The 15,170-nt window shown below is 34.2% G+C and overlaps 1 protein-coding gene across 1 annotated transcript in view; it reads left to right on the top strand.

Moving 5' to 3' along the window:
- LOC111155577 (MAM and LDL receptor class A domain containing 1) overlaps positions 1-1,816 on the top strand; it is a 757,926-nt gene extending 756,110 nt beyond the window's left edge. The window contains exon 40 of the mRNA XM_022515825.1: positions 1,501-1,816. Within this exon, the coding sequence (XP_022371533.1) occupies positions 1,501-1,581 (81 nt within the window). The 3' untranslated portion in view covers positions 1,582-1,816. The remainder of the gene's footprint in view (positions 1-1,500) is intronic.
- The last annotated feature ends 13,354 nt before the right edge of the window (positions 1,817-15,170 follow it).

Raw genomic sequence — 15,170 nt, 5'->3', positions numbered from 1 at the left:
CTACCATATACCCATCTCCCAACTTCAATCATTTCAACTCATTATCATTCTTGTTTCACCTCTACTACCACCCATTTCCACTACACACCAGAATGGTAGTATTGGTTCATTTTTTTTTTTTTAATTTATTTGACAGAAATCACAAGTAGGCAGAGAGGCAGGCAGAGAGAGAGGAGGAAGCAGTCTCCCCGCTGAGCAGAGAGTCCGATGCGGGGCTCAATCCCAGGACCCTGGGATCATGACCTGAGCCGAAGGCAGAGGCTTTAACCCACTGAGCCACCCAGGTGCCCCGGTTCATTTTTTTTTTTTAAAGATTTTATTTATTTATTTTGACAGAGAGAGAGAGAGAGAGAGAGAGAGAGATCACAAGTAGGCAGAGAGGCAGGCAGGGCAGGGGGAGCAGGCTCCCTGCTGAGCAGATAGCCTGACATGGGGCTCGATCCCAGGACCCTGAGACCATGACCTGAGCTGAAGGCAGAGGCCAACCCACTGACCCACCCAGGCACCCACCCAGGCGTCCCCCCAGGCACGTTTAGAGCTGTTTTAGGTCCATAGCAAAACTGAGCAGAAGACACACAGAGTTCTCATATATCTCCCCACCACACACAAACACATGGTCAACATCCTACAACAGAATGGTACATCTGTTACACTGACAAATCTGTATCTACCCACCATCCAGAGTCTATAGTCTACATTAGGGTTCACTCTTGGTTTTAACCAGGGTATTTTTAAACAAATCCCACATATCATTAGGTTTCACCTGTAAAGACTTACGTTGTAATATTAAGGGATAAAGACTTTAAAAAATATAACCACAGTATCATACCTAAAAATTTAGTAATTCCTTGTTGCCATTAAATATTCAGTGTTCAATCTATCCCCACTATCTTGTAAATAAATAGGGGGGTTATATTTGTTGTTGTTGCTATATTTTTAAAATCAGGATGAATATAAGGTATATCATCCAAACTGACAGACATGTCTCCTAAGACTCTTTTAATCTCTAGGCTCCATTTTCTCTCTCATGTTTTCCTTGCATGTTCTTTGTTGAAGAAATCAGTGTTTGTTCTATTAGAACTTAGCAAATTTTAGGTTTTCTAATATACTCTATAAAATATAACTCTCTCAACTAAAAGTCAGGTTTGTTTTGTATTTTTTTGTTTTGTTTAACTATGATCAATACAGCAGACTTAGAGAAACCAGGACCACAGAAAAGAGGTAGTCAAGATCCTACCACTGTTATGTCCCCATTCCACCAGAGGTGAGGGTAAGGCAGTGACTCTCATGCCCCAAGGGCCTAGGACACATACCAACCATAGGCCTGTCAGCGGTGTAGGCAGTGTGGATTGTAGGTAATGGGGAGAGAGTCAGGAATGCTCTAGTTATTACTTCAGTGGAAATCCATTAAAAACTCATTGTATTCTGCATGATCTGGAAAGAAGTCTGTTACTTTAATGCTTAAAATCCTAACCTTTTCAATGTGGTTTTTTTTTTTAGAGTTCTGTATACTCCTTCTCATATCCATTATATGGCACAACATCAGGATGCCTGGAGACCATATCTAATCATCTGAAATAGTACCATCCAAATCCAGTATGATCTAGGGTATGTAGTTTATAGAAAATCCTACTCTGAAACCTGATAGAAACTCATCTTATGCAATAGTAAAAATAGAAGGAGTTCAGAATACTAGTGCAATTATTACATTTACAAATAAATTTTCTTACTGAATATATTAGATGTTTTCATGGAATCTGAATCAGAACTTATATTCTTTGTGTATCTGAATATTTTAATAAAATGTTCTACTTGAGTTTCCTGTTTTCCTTTGATTTTATCATGATCATTTTTTAAAATTACAAATCAAACTGTTTTGTATCCTGAATATAAGTGTTAAAATGCTTACTTAAATGAGATAGAGCTTAGAAACAAGAATAAGTGAAAAATTAATATACAAATTAGCAGGAATGGACAAATTACACCAGTCCTAATCCACATAATTATGAGTAAAAGTTATTTCTGCATCTTGAAAAAAAAAAGTGAAATTGTCATCCTAATCATGCCTTTATTCAAATAATTATTTAACACATATCTTTATATAGATATAATACTGAAATGAGTTAAAAAGCTTTGGACTTTAAGAAACTGAAAAATCCCTATTTCAATTGTTTAAATAATGTGGCAGTTAAAATCCCTAAAATCAGGAAATTGGGAGGTAGAGCACTTTCTTTGGTTGGTTTTTGCAAAAGCTCCATGCCTTCAGCAAGGATTCTGGTTATTTATAAGTTTTAGCTCTAGATTATGTTCTCAGGCTAGCTCTCCTACAAGTTAGAGGATAGCTTTATAGGCTGCGGCACTGTTGCATTCACAATGAAGTTCGGAGGCAGAAAAAGGGGCGATTTCTCTTGTGTCACCTTTTACCAACAAGAAAACCCTTATCAGGCTGCACTCCCAGCAACAGCACTCTTACTGGCCAGGAGAGACATGGACTCCATGCCAAACCAACCTCTTGAAAGGTGATGAGGCCACCATGGCTGGCTGACACCCTTCACTATACCTGCTAGGCTGAGAACGGACGCGTGAAGCTCACTGAGAAGGACTTAAAGGTAGATACTTGAACAAAATTAGAGGATAGTTAGATCAAGAAGGGGACATAACCATATAGCAAGCAACTATGTGCATCTGCTTTAAATAATAATAAGGGGAATGTTTCCTTGCAGTCTACTGGATACAGACAAAATTAGTGATCAGTAACCTGCCAGTCCTCTGTTCTTAAGGGTTTGGAGAGAAGAATAAAAGTTCATGAATCACTATCACATGATCATTTATGACATTCCTCAGCCCAATGTAAGGTCAGTTGTATACAATATAAGGTTCACTACCAACTTATTAGTGCCTCTTGTGAAACTACAGACTGGGAAAAAATATATTATTGTTCATTAACCTTCCAACATATTAATCTCAAATTTTATCCCTGTTAATTGTTTTGAAGCCCATTAACTGCATTCTAGTTGCACTCTCTCTGATTATCTTTTAACTGTTGCTTTCTTATTGAAGTCAAAATTTTTGATCCTAGAAAAACTCACACAAAAGAGGATCACTTATTCTTATTGCTGAAGTTTGGCCCCTGACATTACAGTACATATACATTTGGGGAAGCTGCACTTTTTTAGCTTAAAACTATCATTGGGGTGCCTTGGTGGTGCAGTTGGCTAAGCGTACCACTCTTGGTTTGGGCTCAGATGGTGATCTCAGGGTCATGAAATCAAGCCCTGCATCAGGCTCCGCATTCAGTGAGGAGTCTACTCAAGACTTTCTCTCCCTCTCCTGGTGCTCTCTCAAATAAATGAGTATTAAACAAAACAAAACAAAACAAAACAAAAACTATCATCCAGAAACATTCAGAAGCTTTGCCTAAGCTTAAAGAACAGGAGTGTGTTAAAATTCAAATACGGTTTTAGTAAAAGACCTCAGGGCTACTATAGGAGAAATGTAGGGAAAATGCCATTTTACAAAAGAAATAATAGCAATGATTATCCAGATTAGGCTTGTTTCATAGGAGTACTGAGGAAATTCATGACATACAGGTAGCTCCAAACTGAGGGTAACAACAGAAAATCAACAGAGATCAGAAATTAAGGTATTCTTAAGAGTAGTTAAAATTTTTTTCAGGTGCAAGTTGTGTGCCCCCTAAAACGTTTAAATCAAACATTTTGTGAGGTCTTATAAATATATATGGTGATTCTATGAAACTAAAATAATGGAACTGATTTTTTTCCTATCCAATAGATAGAAGAGGTATGTGTTTGTTGTTTTCATAATTGAATGTGACATTCAGGAATAAAAAGATTGTTTTAATTTGCATTGTTCTTCCTCTACTTTTTGATGTAAGTCCAAATCTGCATCATTGTGATTTTAAAAATATAAAAAAAAAGAAAAATAGAGGAAAGAAGAACAAGAAGTATATGGAGTTCACAAATTATATAATTCAGCTTTAAATTATGAAAAGATCTCAAATTTCACACAGGACACAGAATCCATTGAAATCATTTTTTTTTTTTTTTTTTTTGAAGCCAGTGAATGTCAGGAGAATGGATCCTAACGAGTATAGCTGATTCTTAGGGTTTTTTGTGCATATTTAAGATGTGCATAATATTCTTGTTAACTGAATTCATGTGACCAACATATTTCCCAAATATACTATAAACACATAATAATATTAATAACAGCAACAATAAATGATAAGTACTGATTATCTGAAAACTGTTAAGTATTTTACATGTTTTAACTCAGATAAATGTAAACAGCATACTATATACTATGGTAGTCAGCCACATGTGGATACTTAATATGAAATTTACATTAATTAAAATTAAATAAATTTGAAAATGCATCTCCTCAGTTGCACTAGCCACATTCCAAGTGCTCAACAGCCATGTGTGACCAGTGACCACTATAATGGAAAACACTGGAAACATTTTCATAATATAAAGTTCTTTCAGACAGCACTGTTTAGAACAATGTTGAAGTATTTTGCTATAAATAGCACAAAAGTAATCTGTAATCTCTACAAATATAAGAAGCACGAGAAATGGCCAATTTCTAGAATAATAACAAATTTTAAATAAAACAAGCCATAATTATCTGAAAGAAAACTAACAAATATGTGATAAACAAGTACATATTATTAGTGCTCTCTTGACATATAAATGTATTCAAATAACATTCTATCATACTATATCATCTTTGCTATTCCTTTTTCCACATTTTGATGGCACCTTGAAGAAACTGTGTAAGAATTTGCTTTTCTCTATTAATCTTCTTGACCATCAATCATTTTTCACATATACCACACTAAGAACAAGATTCACAAATCCTTTAACTACTAACTGCCTATGTTTGGCATATTAAGGGAATGTGCTTCAGGTAAACCAACAACTATATTCATGGCAACATCTTTTGCAATAAGTAGTCTTAAATTTCACCTTAAAGATAAAAACCAGGGAAATTCCATAAAAAGCTGTGACTTTTTTTTTCAACCCAAAATGCCTTTTAAGAATAAGATTAAGTATGTATTTCACTGCCAAACCAATGACAGGTTTGTGAGTCTTAATGTTTTTCTGCTCTTCTTTGTATCAACTGGCAAAATACTTTCCATTTCATTGCTAATGTGTCTAGAAAGCTAATCCAAGGGTTAATATCTAAAGTTATCATCACTCTATGTCCCTCTCTTTAAATAATTACAAGTGGAAAGGCACCACACTTCAATGAGCACACATTGTGAAATTTCAATGAAAGTAGATACATGTTATATATTGAATTAAAGAACTCTACAACTATGAATCAGTTAAAACATGCACAAAAATAAATAAGAAAATAAATGAATAAACAAAATACTTAAGGACCCACTTAAAAATTCACACTGATTCATGTCATTAAACATCCTAAGAGAGTGGAGTGCTCTAAAGAGCACATTTTCTTCTCTAGAATGTGGAAGCAAAAATAAAGAGCTTTTTACTTTTCTATATTTTTATACATTTATTTATTTAGGTCTGGTTCTGGGTCCTGTCAAGATGACTTCCTTTAAGTTTTATATTTATTCAGAGTTGTGTTACTAATAAATCAGCTCAGGAAATTAGCATAATTTTCTGCAGTCACTATAATACAATTTGGGGTCAATAAAAATAAAAAAACAGCATAAGAGATCAGAAATAGCAGTCCTAGTTTCTCTATCTAGATTTCCCCCCACAACAGATACTAAGTAACCATGTAATCTATTTCTACCCATAAACTAATGGTTAAAGAGAAAAATAGTCACTGTGGGGTAACTATAATTGCTATTCATCTGTTCAACAAATATTTGTACATAAATATTACATTGAAATAAGACAGAAAGTGAGAGGAGAGTGAATAGCAAATACAATATATAAAGTGGATTGTTCCCATCTGGAACTTCTACCTTGCCCTACATGGGACCTCTAAATTTTTCTCTACCTTGTTAGCACTCCAGTGCTAATACATATCTTTAAGCATATAAAGTAGGAAGTTGATAAAATGAAATAAATAAATAAATACACACACACACACACACACATATATGTGTATACATATTTATTTTTTTTCCAATGAAGGGGACCAATAAAATTAAATGCAAGTTCTTTAAAAAGAATAATAAATCCCTGATGAAACAACAACAGAAACAAAATAAACCCTCAGTGAAGTAAATTAATAAAAACCTCAGGAAATGAATCAAAGATAGTTTATGCACAAATAGCCTATGTCAGAAATGGAAATGTTATTATCACCAGATTCTACAAACAGTGAGAAGGTAATGAAGATATTATAAAAAAACAAAAACAAGAAGAAATACGACAAAAAATTATAAAACTTTAGAGAAAATAAATTCCTGGAAAATATAATTTTCTAAAACACCCATAATACAATGGGGCAAATGTAGCCAAGAAACTGAAAAAATATGGTATGAGGATTTCTTTACTGGATATCATATATAAAGCTAGAATAATTAGCAGATGGTGGTTTTGGCATAAAAATAGACATATAGAACAATGAGGCAGACGAGATTCCAGAAACAGATATACACATATATGATCAATCTATCTACCTATTACACCTGATCTATCCATGTGGCACTACAGAACAGTACATAAAGAAAGGCATGTCAATAATGGGTTGAAAATTTTGTGTTCATTAGAAAAATGAGTAAAACCTGACTCCCACTATAAATCAATATTAGGTGGATTTTGATGTATACGTAAAGGTGAACAGTAATAACACAAACAATAATATACATCCTATACTGACCTAGAATATAAGATATGGAAAAACATGATAATTATGTCCATGAAGGGAAAGACTTATTTAACAATCAAATAATTAAGAATAAAAGAAAAGACTGATAAATTGGACATTAAATTTAGAAATTTCTGCTCAATAAAGTTATAGCATTAAGAGACAAAAAAGAATGAACCATAGAGTAGAAGTTATTTGCAACACATAAAAGCAACTTAGATATCTAATGTATTTCAAAACCTTAAAAAATCAGTAAGAAAAATGCAAACAGAATTTATTCCAAATCCTTTTCTGAGGCCAGCATTTCCCTAATACCAAAAGTAGATAAAGACAATACCAAAAAGAGAACTACTGCCCAATATCTCTGATGAACATAGATGTAAAATCCTCAACAAAATATTAGCAAATCAAACCCAACAACACATTAAAAAAGTCAGCACAATGATCCAGTGGGATTTATTTTAGGGATGCAAGGGTGGTTCAATATTCACAAATCAATCAACATAATGTATCACTTTAACAAGAAAAAGGATAAAAAATAATCATTTCAACAGACACAGAAAAAACATCTGACCAAATACAACACCCACTAATGATAACAACTCTCAACAAAGTAGGTTTAGAGGGAATATACCACAATATAATAAAGGCCAAAAAAATTAAAAACAAAACAACAACAAAGAAACACCAAAATAATAATAATAATAATAATAATAAAAATAAAGGTCATAAAAAACAAAACAAAAACAAACAAAAAAAACACAGCTGAAATCAAACTCAAGTATGAAAAACTGAGAGCTTTTCCCCTAAGATCAGGAAGACACAAGAATGTCCACTCTCACCACTTGTATTAAGCATAGTACTAGAAATCCTAGGCACAGCAATCAGACAAGAAAAAGAAATAAAAGACATCCAAATTGGTAAGAAAGAAGTAAAACTTTCACTATCTGCTGATAACATGACACTATCTATAGAAAATCCCAAAGACTCCACCAAGAAAATTACTAGAACTGATAAATTCACTAAAGTCAGGATAAAAAAACCAATATACAGAAATTTGTTGCATTTCTTCACACTAATAATGAAGTAGCATAAAGAGAAATTAAGAAAACAATCCCATTCACAATTCTAACAAAAATAATAAAATGCCTAGGAATAAACTTAACCAAGGAGGTGAAAGATTTGTACTCTGAAAACTATAAAACAGTGATGAAAAAAACTGATGATGTCAAACAAATGGAAAGATATTCCATGCTCATGGAGTGGGAGAATAAATATTGTTAAAATGTCATACTACCCAATGCAATCTACAGTTTAATGCAATCCTCATGAAAATACCTATAGCATGTTTCACAGAACTAGAAGAAAGAGTTTTAGGACTCTTTGGAGCCACAAAAGACCCTGAATAGCCAGAATAATCTTTAAAAACAAAAATACTCGAGGTATCGCAGGGCGCCTGGGTGGCTCAGTGGGTTAAAGCCTCTGCCTTCAGCTCAGTCATGATCCCAGAGTCCTGGGACTGAGCCCCACATCAGGCTCTCTGCCCAGTGGGGAGCCTGCTTCCTCCTCTCTCTCTCTCCACCTACTTATGATCTCTCTCTCTGTCAAATAAGTAAATAAAATCTTAAAAAAAAAAAAAGAATACTGGAGGTATCGCAATCCCAAATTTCAAGATATAATACAAAACTATAGTAACCCAAACAGTATGGTACCGGCACAAAAACAGATATATATATCAATGGAACAGGATAAAGATCCCAGAAATCCATGTGTTTTTGATCATTTAACTTCAACAAAGGGGGCAAGAATATGTAATGGTAAAAGGACAGTCTCTTTAACAAATGGTGTTGGGAAAACTGGACTACTTCATGCAAAAGAATCAAAGTGGCCCACTTTCTTTCACCATACACACAATGAATGCAAAATGTATTAAAGACCTAACTATGAGACCTGAAATCATAAAAATCCTAGAAGAGAACACAGGCAGTAGTATCTCTGTCATCAGCCATAGCAACATTTTTTTAGATATGTCTCCTAAAGCAAAGGAAACAAAAACAAAGTACTGGGACTACATCAAAATAAAAGCTTCTGCAAAGCAAAGGAAGCAATCAAGAAAACTAAGATATTCTACTGAGTGGGAGAAAATATTTGTAAATGACATATATGATAAGGGGTTAGTATCCAAAATATATAAAGAACTTATACAAGTCAACACAAAAAACATATATAATCTAAATGACAAATGGGCAGAAGACATGTACAGACATTTCCTAAAAAAAGACATACAGATAGCCAACAGACACAGGAAAAGATGATCAACTTCCCCAGTCATCAGGGAAATGTGAATCAAAATCACAATAGGGTATCACCTTACACCTGTCAGAATGGCTAAAATCAAACACAGGAAGAAAACAAGTGTTGGTAAGGTTGTGGAGAAAAAGGAACACTTGTGTACTCTTGGTGGGAATATAAACTGATGCAGCCACTGTGGAAAAGAGTATGGAGGTTCCTCAAAAAATTAAAAATAGAATGGCCATAGGATCCAGTAACTCCACTACTGGGTATTTACTCAGAGAATATGAAAACACTAATCTGAAAAGATATATGCACCCCTATGTTTACTTCAGCATTATTTACAATAGCTAAATTATAGAAGCAACTGAACTGTCCATCTATAGATGAATGGATAATGTGTTAGATATGTGTGCGTGTGTATATATACACAGAAGATACACATAATATTAAACATAAAAAAGAATGAAATTTTGCCATTTACAGACACATGGATGGACCTAAAGGGTATGATGCTAAGTGATATAAATCAGTCAGAGAAAGACAAATACCATATGATTTTACTCTTAAGTTAAATTTAAGGAAAAAAAAAAACAAAGTAAAAAAGAGACAAGGCAGAAAAGAGACTTTTAACTATAGAGAACAGATGGTTTGTCAGAGGAGAGGTGGGTGGCATGAATGGGTGAAATAGGTAAAGGGAATTAAAAGTATACTTATCATGATGAACACTGATTAATGTATAGAATTGTTTAATCACTATATTGCACACCTGAAATGAATATAACACTGTATGTTAATTGTACTGGGATATAAAAAAGTTAAAACATTTATAGTAAGCATATTTTTAAAAGCCAAAGAGGAAAAAAGAAAAAAGGCAACCAAAAAATTGTCAAGCCAGTTGAACATAAAATTCACAAAAGAAAATGAGTCAATACACATATGAATAAATCCTCAACCTTATAGATCATCGGGCAAATCTAAATTAAATGTAGGCTAGATACCAATAAATACTTGGTTAATATGTACTACCACATGCCAGACAGAACAGCTAAGTTAAAAAAGCCATTGACAATGGCAATACTGGTGCTATAGACTGAAGGTCTGTGTCCCTCTCTCCTCACCTACATGTTGAAACTCCAGCCCTCAATATGATGGTATTTTAAGATGAGGCCTTTGGAGGTCATTAGGTATGAGGTCTTGAGTGTGGAGAATTAATGCCCTTATAAGAAGGAACATCAGAGGACTTGCTTTTCTTTCTCCTCTTTTAGGCACCCAAAGAAGAGAGCATGTAAGCACATAGTGAATTGGTAGCTGTTTGCAAGCCAAGAAGCCTCAGAATGAAACCTAAATTGCTAGCACCCTGATCTTGGACTTCCAGTTTCCAGAACTGTGAGAAATAAATTTCTGTTGTTTAAGCCACCTGCTCTGTGGTATTTTGTTACAGCAGTGAGAGCTGACTAGACAATAAGCAAAAACGAAGGACATATACAAAGTGTTGACAACACTAAGGAAATGAAGCAACTGGACTCTTCATACTTGCTGGTGAGGGTGTAAATTTGTTTGTCATTATCTACTAAAGCTTAGCATATGTGTATCATCCAGCAATTCACCCCCTCAGGAATTATATACACATGTGCATCCATGAAAATGTGTGACCAACAAAACTGCATGCATATGTGCATCAAGAAACATATAAAAGAATGATTACTATATTATTTGTAATATGAAAAATTCCAAATTTCTGTCAATTGAATATGCATATATTAAATATAGCATAGTAATAAAATAGAAAAATATACTACAATGAAAGTAAACAAACTTACAGCAATGTTGATGAATCTTATAAGCATAATTTTCATTAAAATAAGGGTATATGCAAAAACATCATATTTATGATGAATACAGCACTTAGATATACAAATCCAGGTGGTAAAACTATGAAAATAAAAAACATTAAAGGAGATATTTAATAACTGACAATGTCCTACTTTTTTTTACTTAAGTGTTGTTATAGAGGTATTATCTTTGTGATGTGATAATGAACTATGCATTTTTTTGTGTGTGAGTTAAAAAAATTTTTTTTGAGTCTTTTTTTTTTAATTTTTTATTTCTTTTCAGCATAACAGTATTGTTTTTGCACCACACCCAGTGCTCCATGCAATCCGTGCCCTCTCCAATACCCACCACCTGGTTCCCCCAACCTCCCACCACCCGCCCCTTCAAAACCCTCAGATTGTTTTTCAGAGACCATAGTCTCTCATGGTTCACCTCCCCTTCCAATTTCCCTCAACTCCCTTCTCCTCTCCATCTCCCCTTGTCCTCCATGTTATTTGTTATGCTCCACAAATAAGTGAAACCATATGATAGTTGACTCTCTCTGCTTGACTTATTTCACTCAGCATCATCTCTTCCAGTCCCGTCCATGTTGCTACAAAAGTTGGGTTTTCATCCTTTCTGATGGAGGCATAATACTCCATAGTGTATATGGACCACATCTTCCCTATCCATTCATCCGTTGAAGGGCATCTTGGTTCTTTCCACAGTTTGGCGACCATGGCCATTGCTGCTATGAACATTGGGGTATAGATGGCCCTTCTTTTCACTACATCTGTATCTTTGGGGTAAATACCCGGTAGTGCAATTGCAGGGTCATAGTAAAGCTCTATTTTTAATTTCTTGAGGAAACTCCACACTGTTTTCCAAAGTGGCTGCACCAACTTGCATTCCCACCAACAGTGTAAGAGGGTTCCCCTTTCCCCACATCCTCTCCAACACATGTTGTTTCCTGTCTTGCTAATTTTGGCCATTCTAACTGGTGTAAGGTGGTATCTCAATGCGGTTTTAATTTGAATCTCCCTGATGGCTAGTGATGATGAACATTTTTTCATGTGTCTGATAGCCATTTGTATGTCTTCATTGGAGAAGTGTCTGTTCATATCTTCTGCCCATTTTTTGATATGATTGTCTGTTTTGTGTGTGTTGAGTTTCAGGAGTTCTTTATAGATCCTGGATATCAACCTTTTGTCTGTGCTGTCATTTGCAAATATCTTCTTCCATTCCATGGGTTGCATCTTTGTTTTGTTGACTGCTTCCTTTGCTGTGCAGAAGTTTTGATTTTGATGAAGTCCCAAAATTCCATTTTTGCTTTTGTTTCCTTTGCCTTTGGAGACATATCTTGAAAGAAGTTGCTGTGGCTAATATCAAAGAGGTTACTGCCTATGTTCTACTCTAGGATTCTGATGGATTCTTGTCTCACATTGAGGTCTTTTATCCATTCTGAGTTTATCTTTGTGTACAGTGTAAGAGAATGGTCGAGTTTCATTCTTCTACATATAGCTGTCCAGTTTTCCCAGCACCATTTATTGAAGAGACTGTCTTTTTTCCAATGTGTATTTTTTCCTGTTTTGTCGAAGATTATTTGCCCATAGAGTTGAGGGTCCATATCTGGGCTCTCTCCTCTGTTCCACTGGTCTATGTGTCTGTTTTTATGCCAGTAACATGCTGTCTTGGTGATCACAGCTTTGTAGTAAAGCTTGAAATCAGGTAACGTGATGCCCCCAGTTTTATTTTTGTTTTTCAACATTTCCTTAGCGATTCATTAGTGATTCATCAGGGTCTCTTCTGATTCCATACAAATTTTAGGATTATTTGCTCCAGCTCTTTGAAAAATACCGGTGGAATTTTGATCGGAATGGCATTAAAAGTATAGATTGCTCTAGGCAGTATAGACATTTTAACAATGTTTATTCTTCCAATCCAAGAGCATGGAATGGTCTTCCATCTTTTTGTGTCTTCTTCAATTTCTTTCATGAGTGTTTGAACTATGCATTTCTAAATATCTTGAGATATGATGCATGTACCATAAAATTCATTATTTTAAATTGCAAAATTCAAGGATTTTTAGTATATTCACATTCTCTGGTAATCACTAATCTATTTTCTATTGATTTGCCAATTCTAGATACTTAACATAAATGAATACGTATGTGACTTTTTATGTCAGTTTTTTTAATTTAGGATAATGTTTTCAAGATTATCCGTTATATAGTATTTATCAGGACTTCACTGATTCTCATTGTTTAACAAAATTTCATTGTATGGATATACCACATCTGTTTATCCATTCATCAACTGATGAACATCAGGACTGTTTCCACTTTCTGGCTATTTTTGAATAGAACTGCTTTAAACAGTCATGTACAAGTTTTTGTGTAAACATATGCTTTCAATTTTTTGGTGTACATATCAAAGATTGCAACTGCTGTATCATATAGTACTTCTATATTTGACTCTTTCAGGTACCACCAAACATCTTCACAAAGATTTACTATCGTCCACGTATTATAGCAAGTGGTTATGAAATGGTTATTTTCTGGTTTTAACTTGGATTTCCTTAATAATCTATAATGTTGAACATTTTTTTAATGTTCTTTGGTCCATTTGTGTAATTTCTTTGGAGAAGTGTCTATTTAAATGATTTTGTACATTTTTAATACACTTCTTTATTATTGAATTGCAAGAATTCTTTAAATACTGTGAATATTAAACGCTTCAGATAAATGATCCACATTTTCTGCCTCTATTTGGGTTGTCATTTCAATGTCTTAATAGTGTCCTTTTATGTATAATTTTTTTATATGACAAAGTCAAATTTATCCATTTTCTCCTTTTAGTTGTTTATGCTTTTGGTGTAATATCTAAGAAACGCCTACCACCGGGAATGTCAAGATTTTACATCTATGTTTTCTTCTAAGAGTTACACCATTTCTTGTGTTTCATAAATGTGTTCAATAATGCCTTTAGTCAAACTTCAGAAGCTTTTTGCCTGTATTTCTTTGTACAGTATTTCTGCCCCTTTTCTCTTTTCCATCTCTTTCTGTACCTCCCATGTGCATGTGTTTGTGTGCCTGATGGTATCCCACAGGTCTGGGAGGTCTTCATTTTTCTTTTCCTTATAGTGGAAAATGTCCTACCTTTAAGTGTATTACTACTTTCTTCTGCATGTGGATCTGCTGGTGAGCCTTGGGAGTGAATTTTTCATTTTAACTAATTCATTTTTCATCTCCGTAACTTCAATTTTGTTGCATTTTATAATTTTAATCTCTTTATTGATATTCTCTGATGAGACATCATTCTCATTCTTTCCTTTAGTTATTTATACATTGTTTTAGTACTTTTAACATAGTTTAAATAATTTGTCTTTAATAAGCCCAATATCTGAGCTTTATCAGATAGAATTTATATTGTTTCTTTATGTATTGTAATTTCTTGTTCCTTATATGCCTCAAAATTTTTGTTGAAAATGGGACATCTGGATATAATCAAAAGACATTTTGAACCTTACTATCAAGCTGTCAGGTGTCAATGGAGTCAATTAGGGTAAGAAGCCCAAATGCAAATACCAATCAGATCTTTATTCACTTACTGAAACAATACAGTCAAGAGGCAAAAGATAAAGAAAGGTGCCAGTTCCACAGTGTTTTACTGATGCCACAGAACACCACTGTGGGAGAGTCATGTGATATATAGTACAGATGGGCAGAATTATTTCTATCCAAGAACAGGTAAGAGGAAAAATAATTATTCAACTGTGTAATATAGAGAGTGCAAAAACACAAACACATATACAACAAGTTGAAAACAAGTTGAAAGAATATATAAAAAATGTCTAAAGAAAGACAAATGGAAAATTTAAAAATATTACAATATATATACATATACTGCAACTGACAAAAAAATGCATTAAAGTAACATAATAAAAGAGAGAAGCCAAAAACTATTCTTTTTTTTTTTTTTAAAGATTTTATTTATTTATTTGACAGACAGAGATCACAAGTAGACAGAGAGGCAGGCAGAGAGAGAGGAGGAAGCAGGCTCCCCACCAAGCAGAGAGCCCGACGCGGGGCTCGATCCCAGGACCCCGAGATCATGACCCGAGCCGAAGGCAGCGGCTTAACCCACTGAGCCACCCAGGCGCCCCGCCAAAAACTATTCTAATAAAACAAATAAACCCAATATAAAGACATGAGGGATGAGCCAGGGAAAACTTTCATAAATACAGGGCA

This window comes from Enhydra lutris, unplaced genomic scaffold (genome assembly GCF_002288905.1).
Source record: "Enhydra lutris kenyoni isolate GAN:26980312 unplaced genomic scaffold, ASM228890v2 scaffoldscaffold42, whole genome shotgun sequence".
NCBI lineage: Eukaryota > Metazoa > Chordata > Mammalia > Carnivora > Mustelidae > Enhydra > Enhydra lutris.
This window is presented reverse-complemented; position numbering and strand designations above follow the sequence as displayed.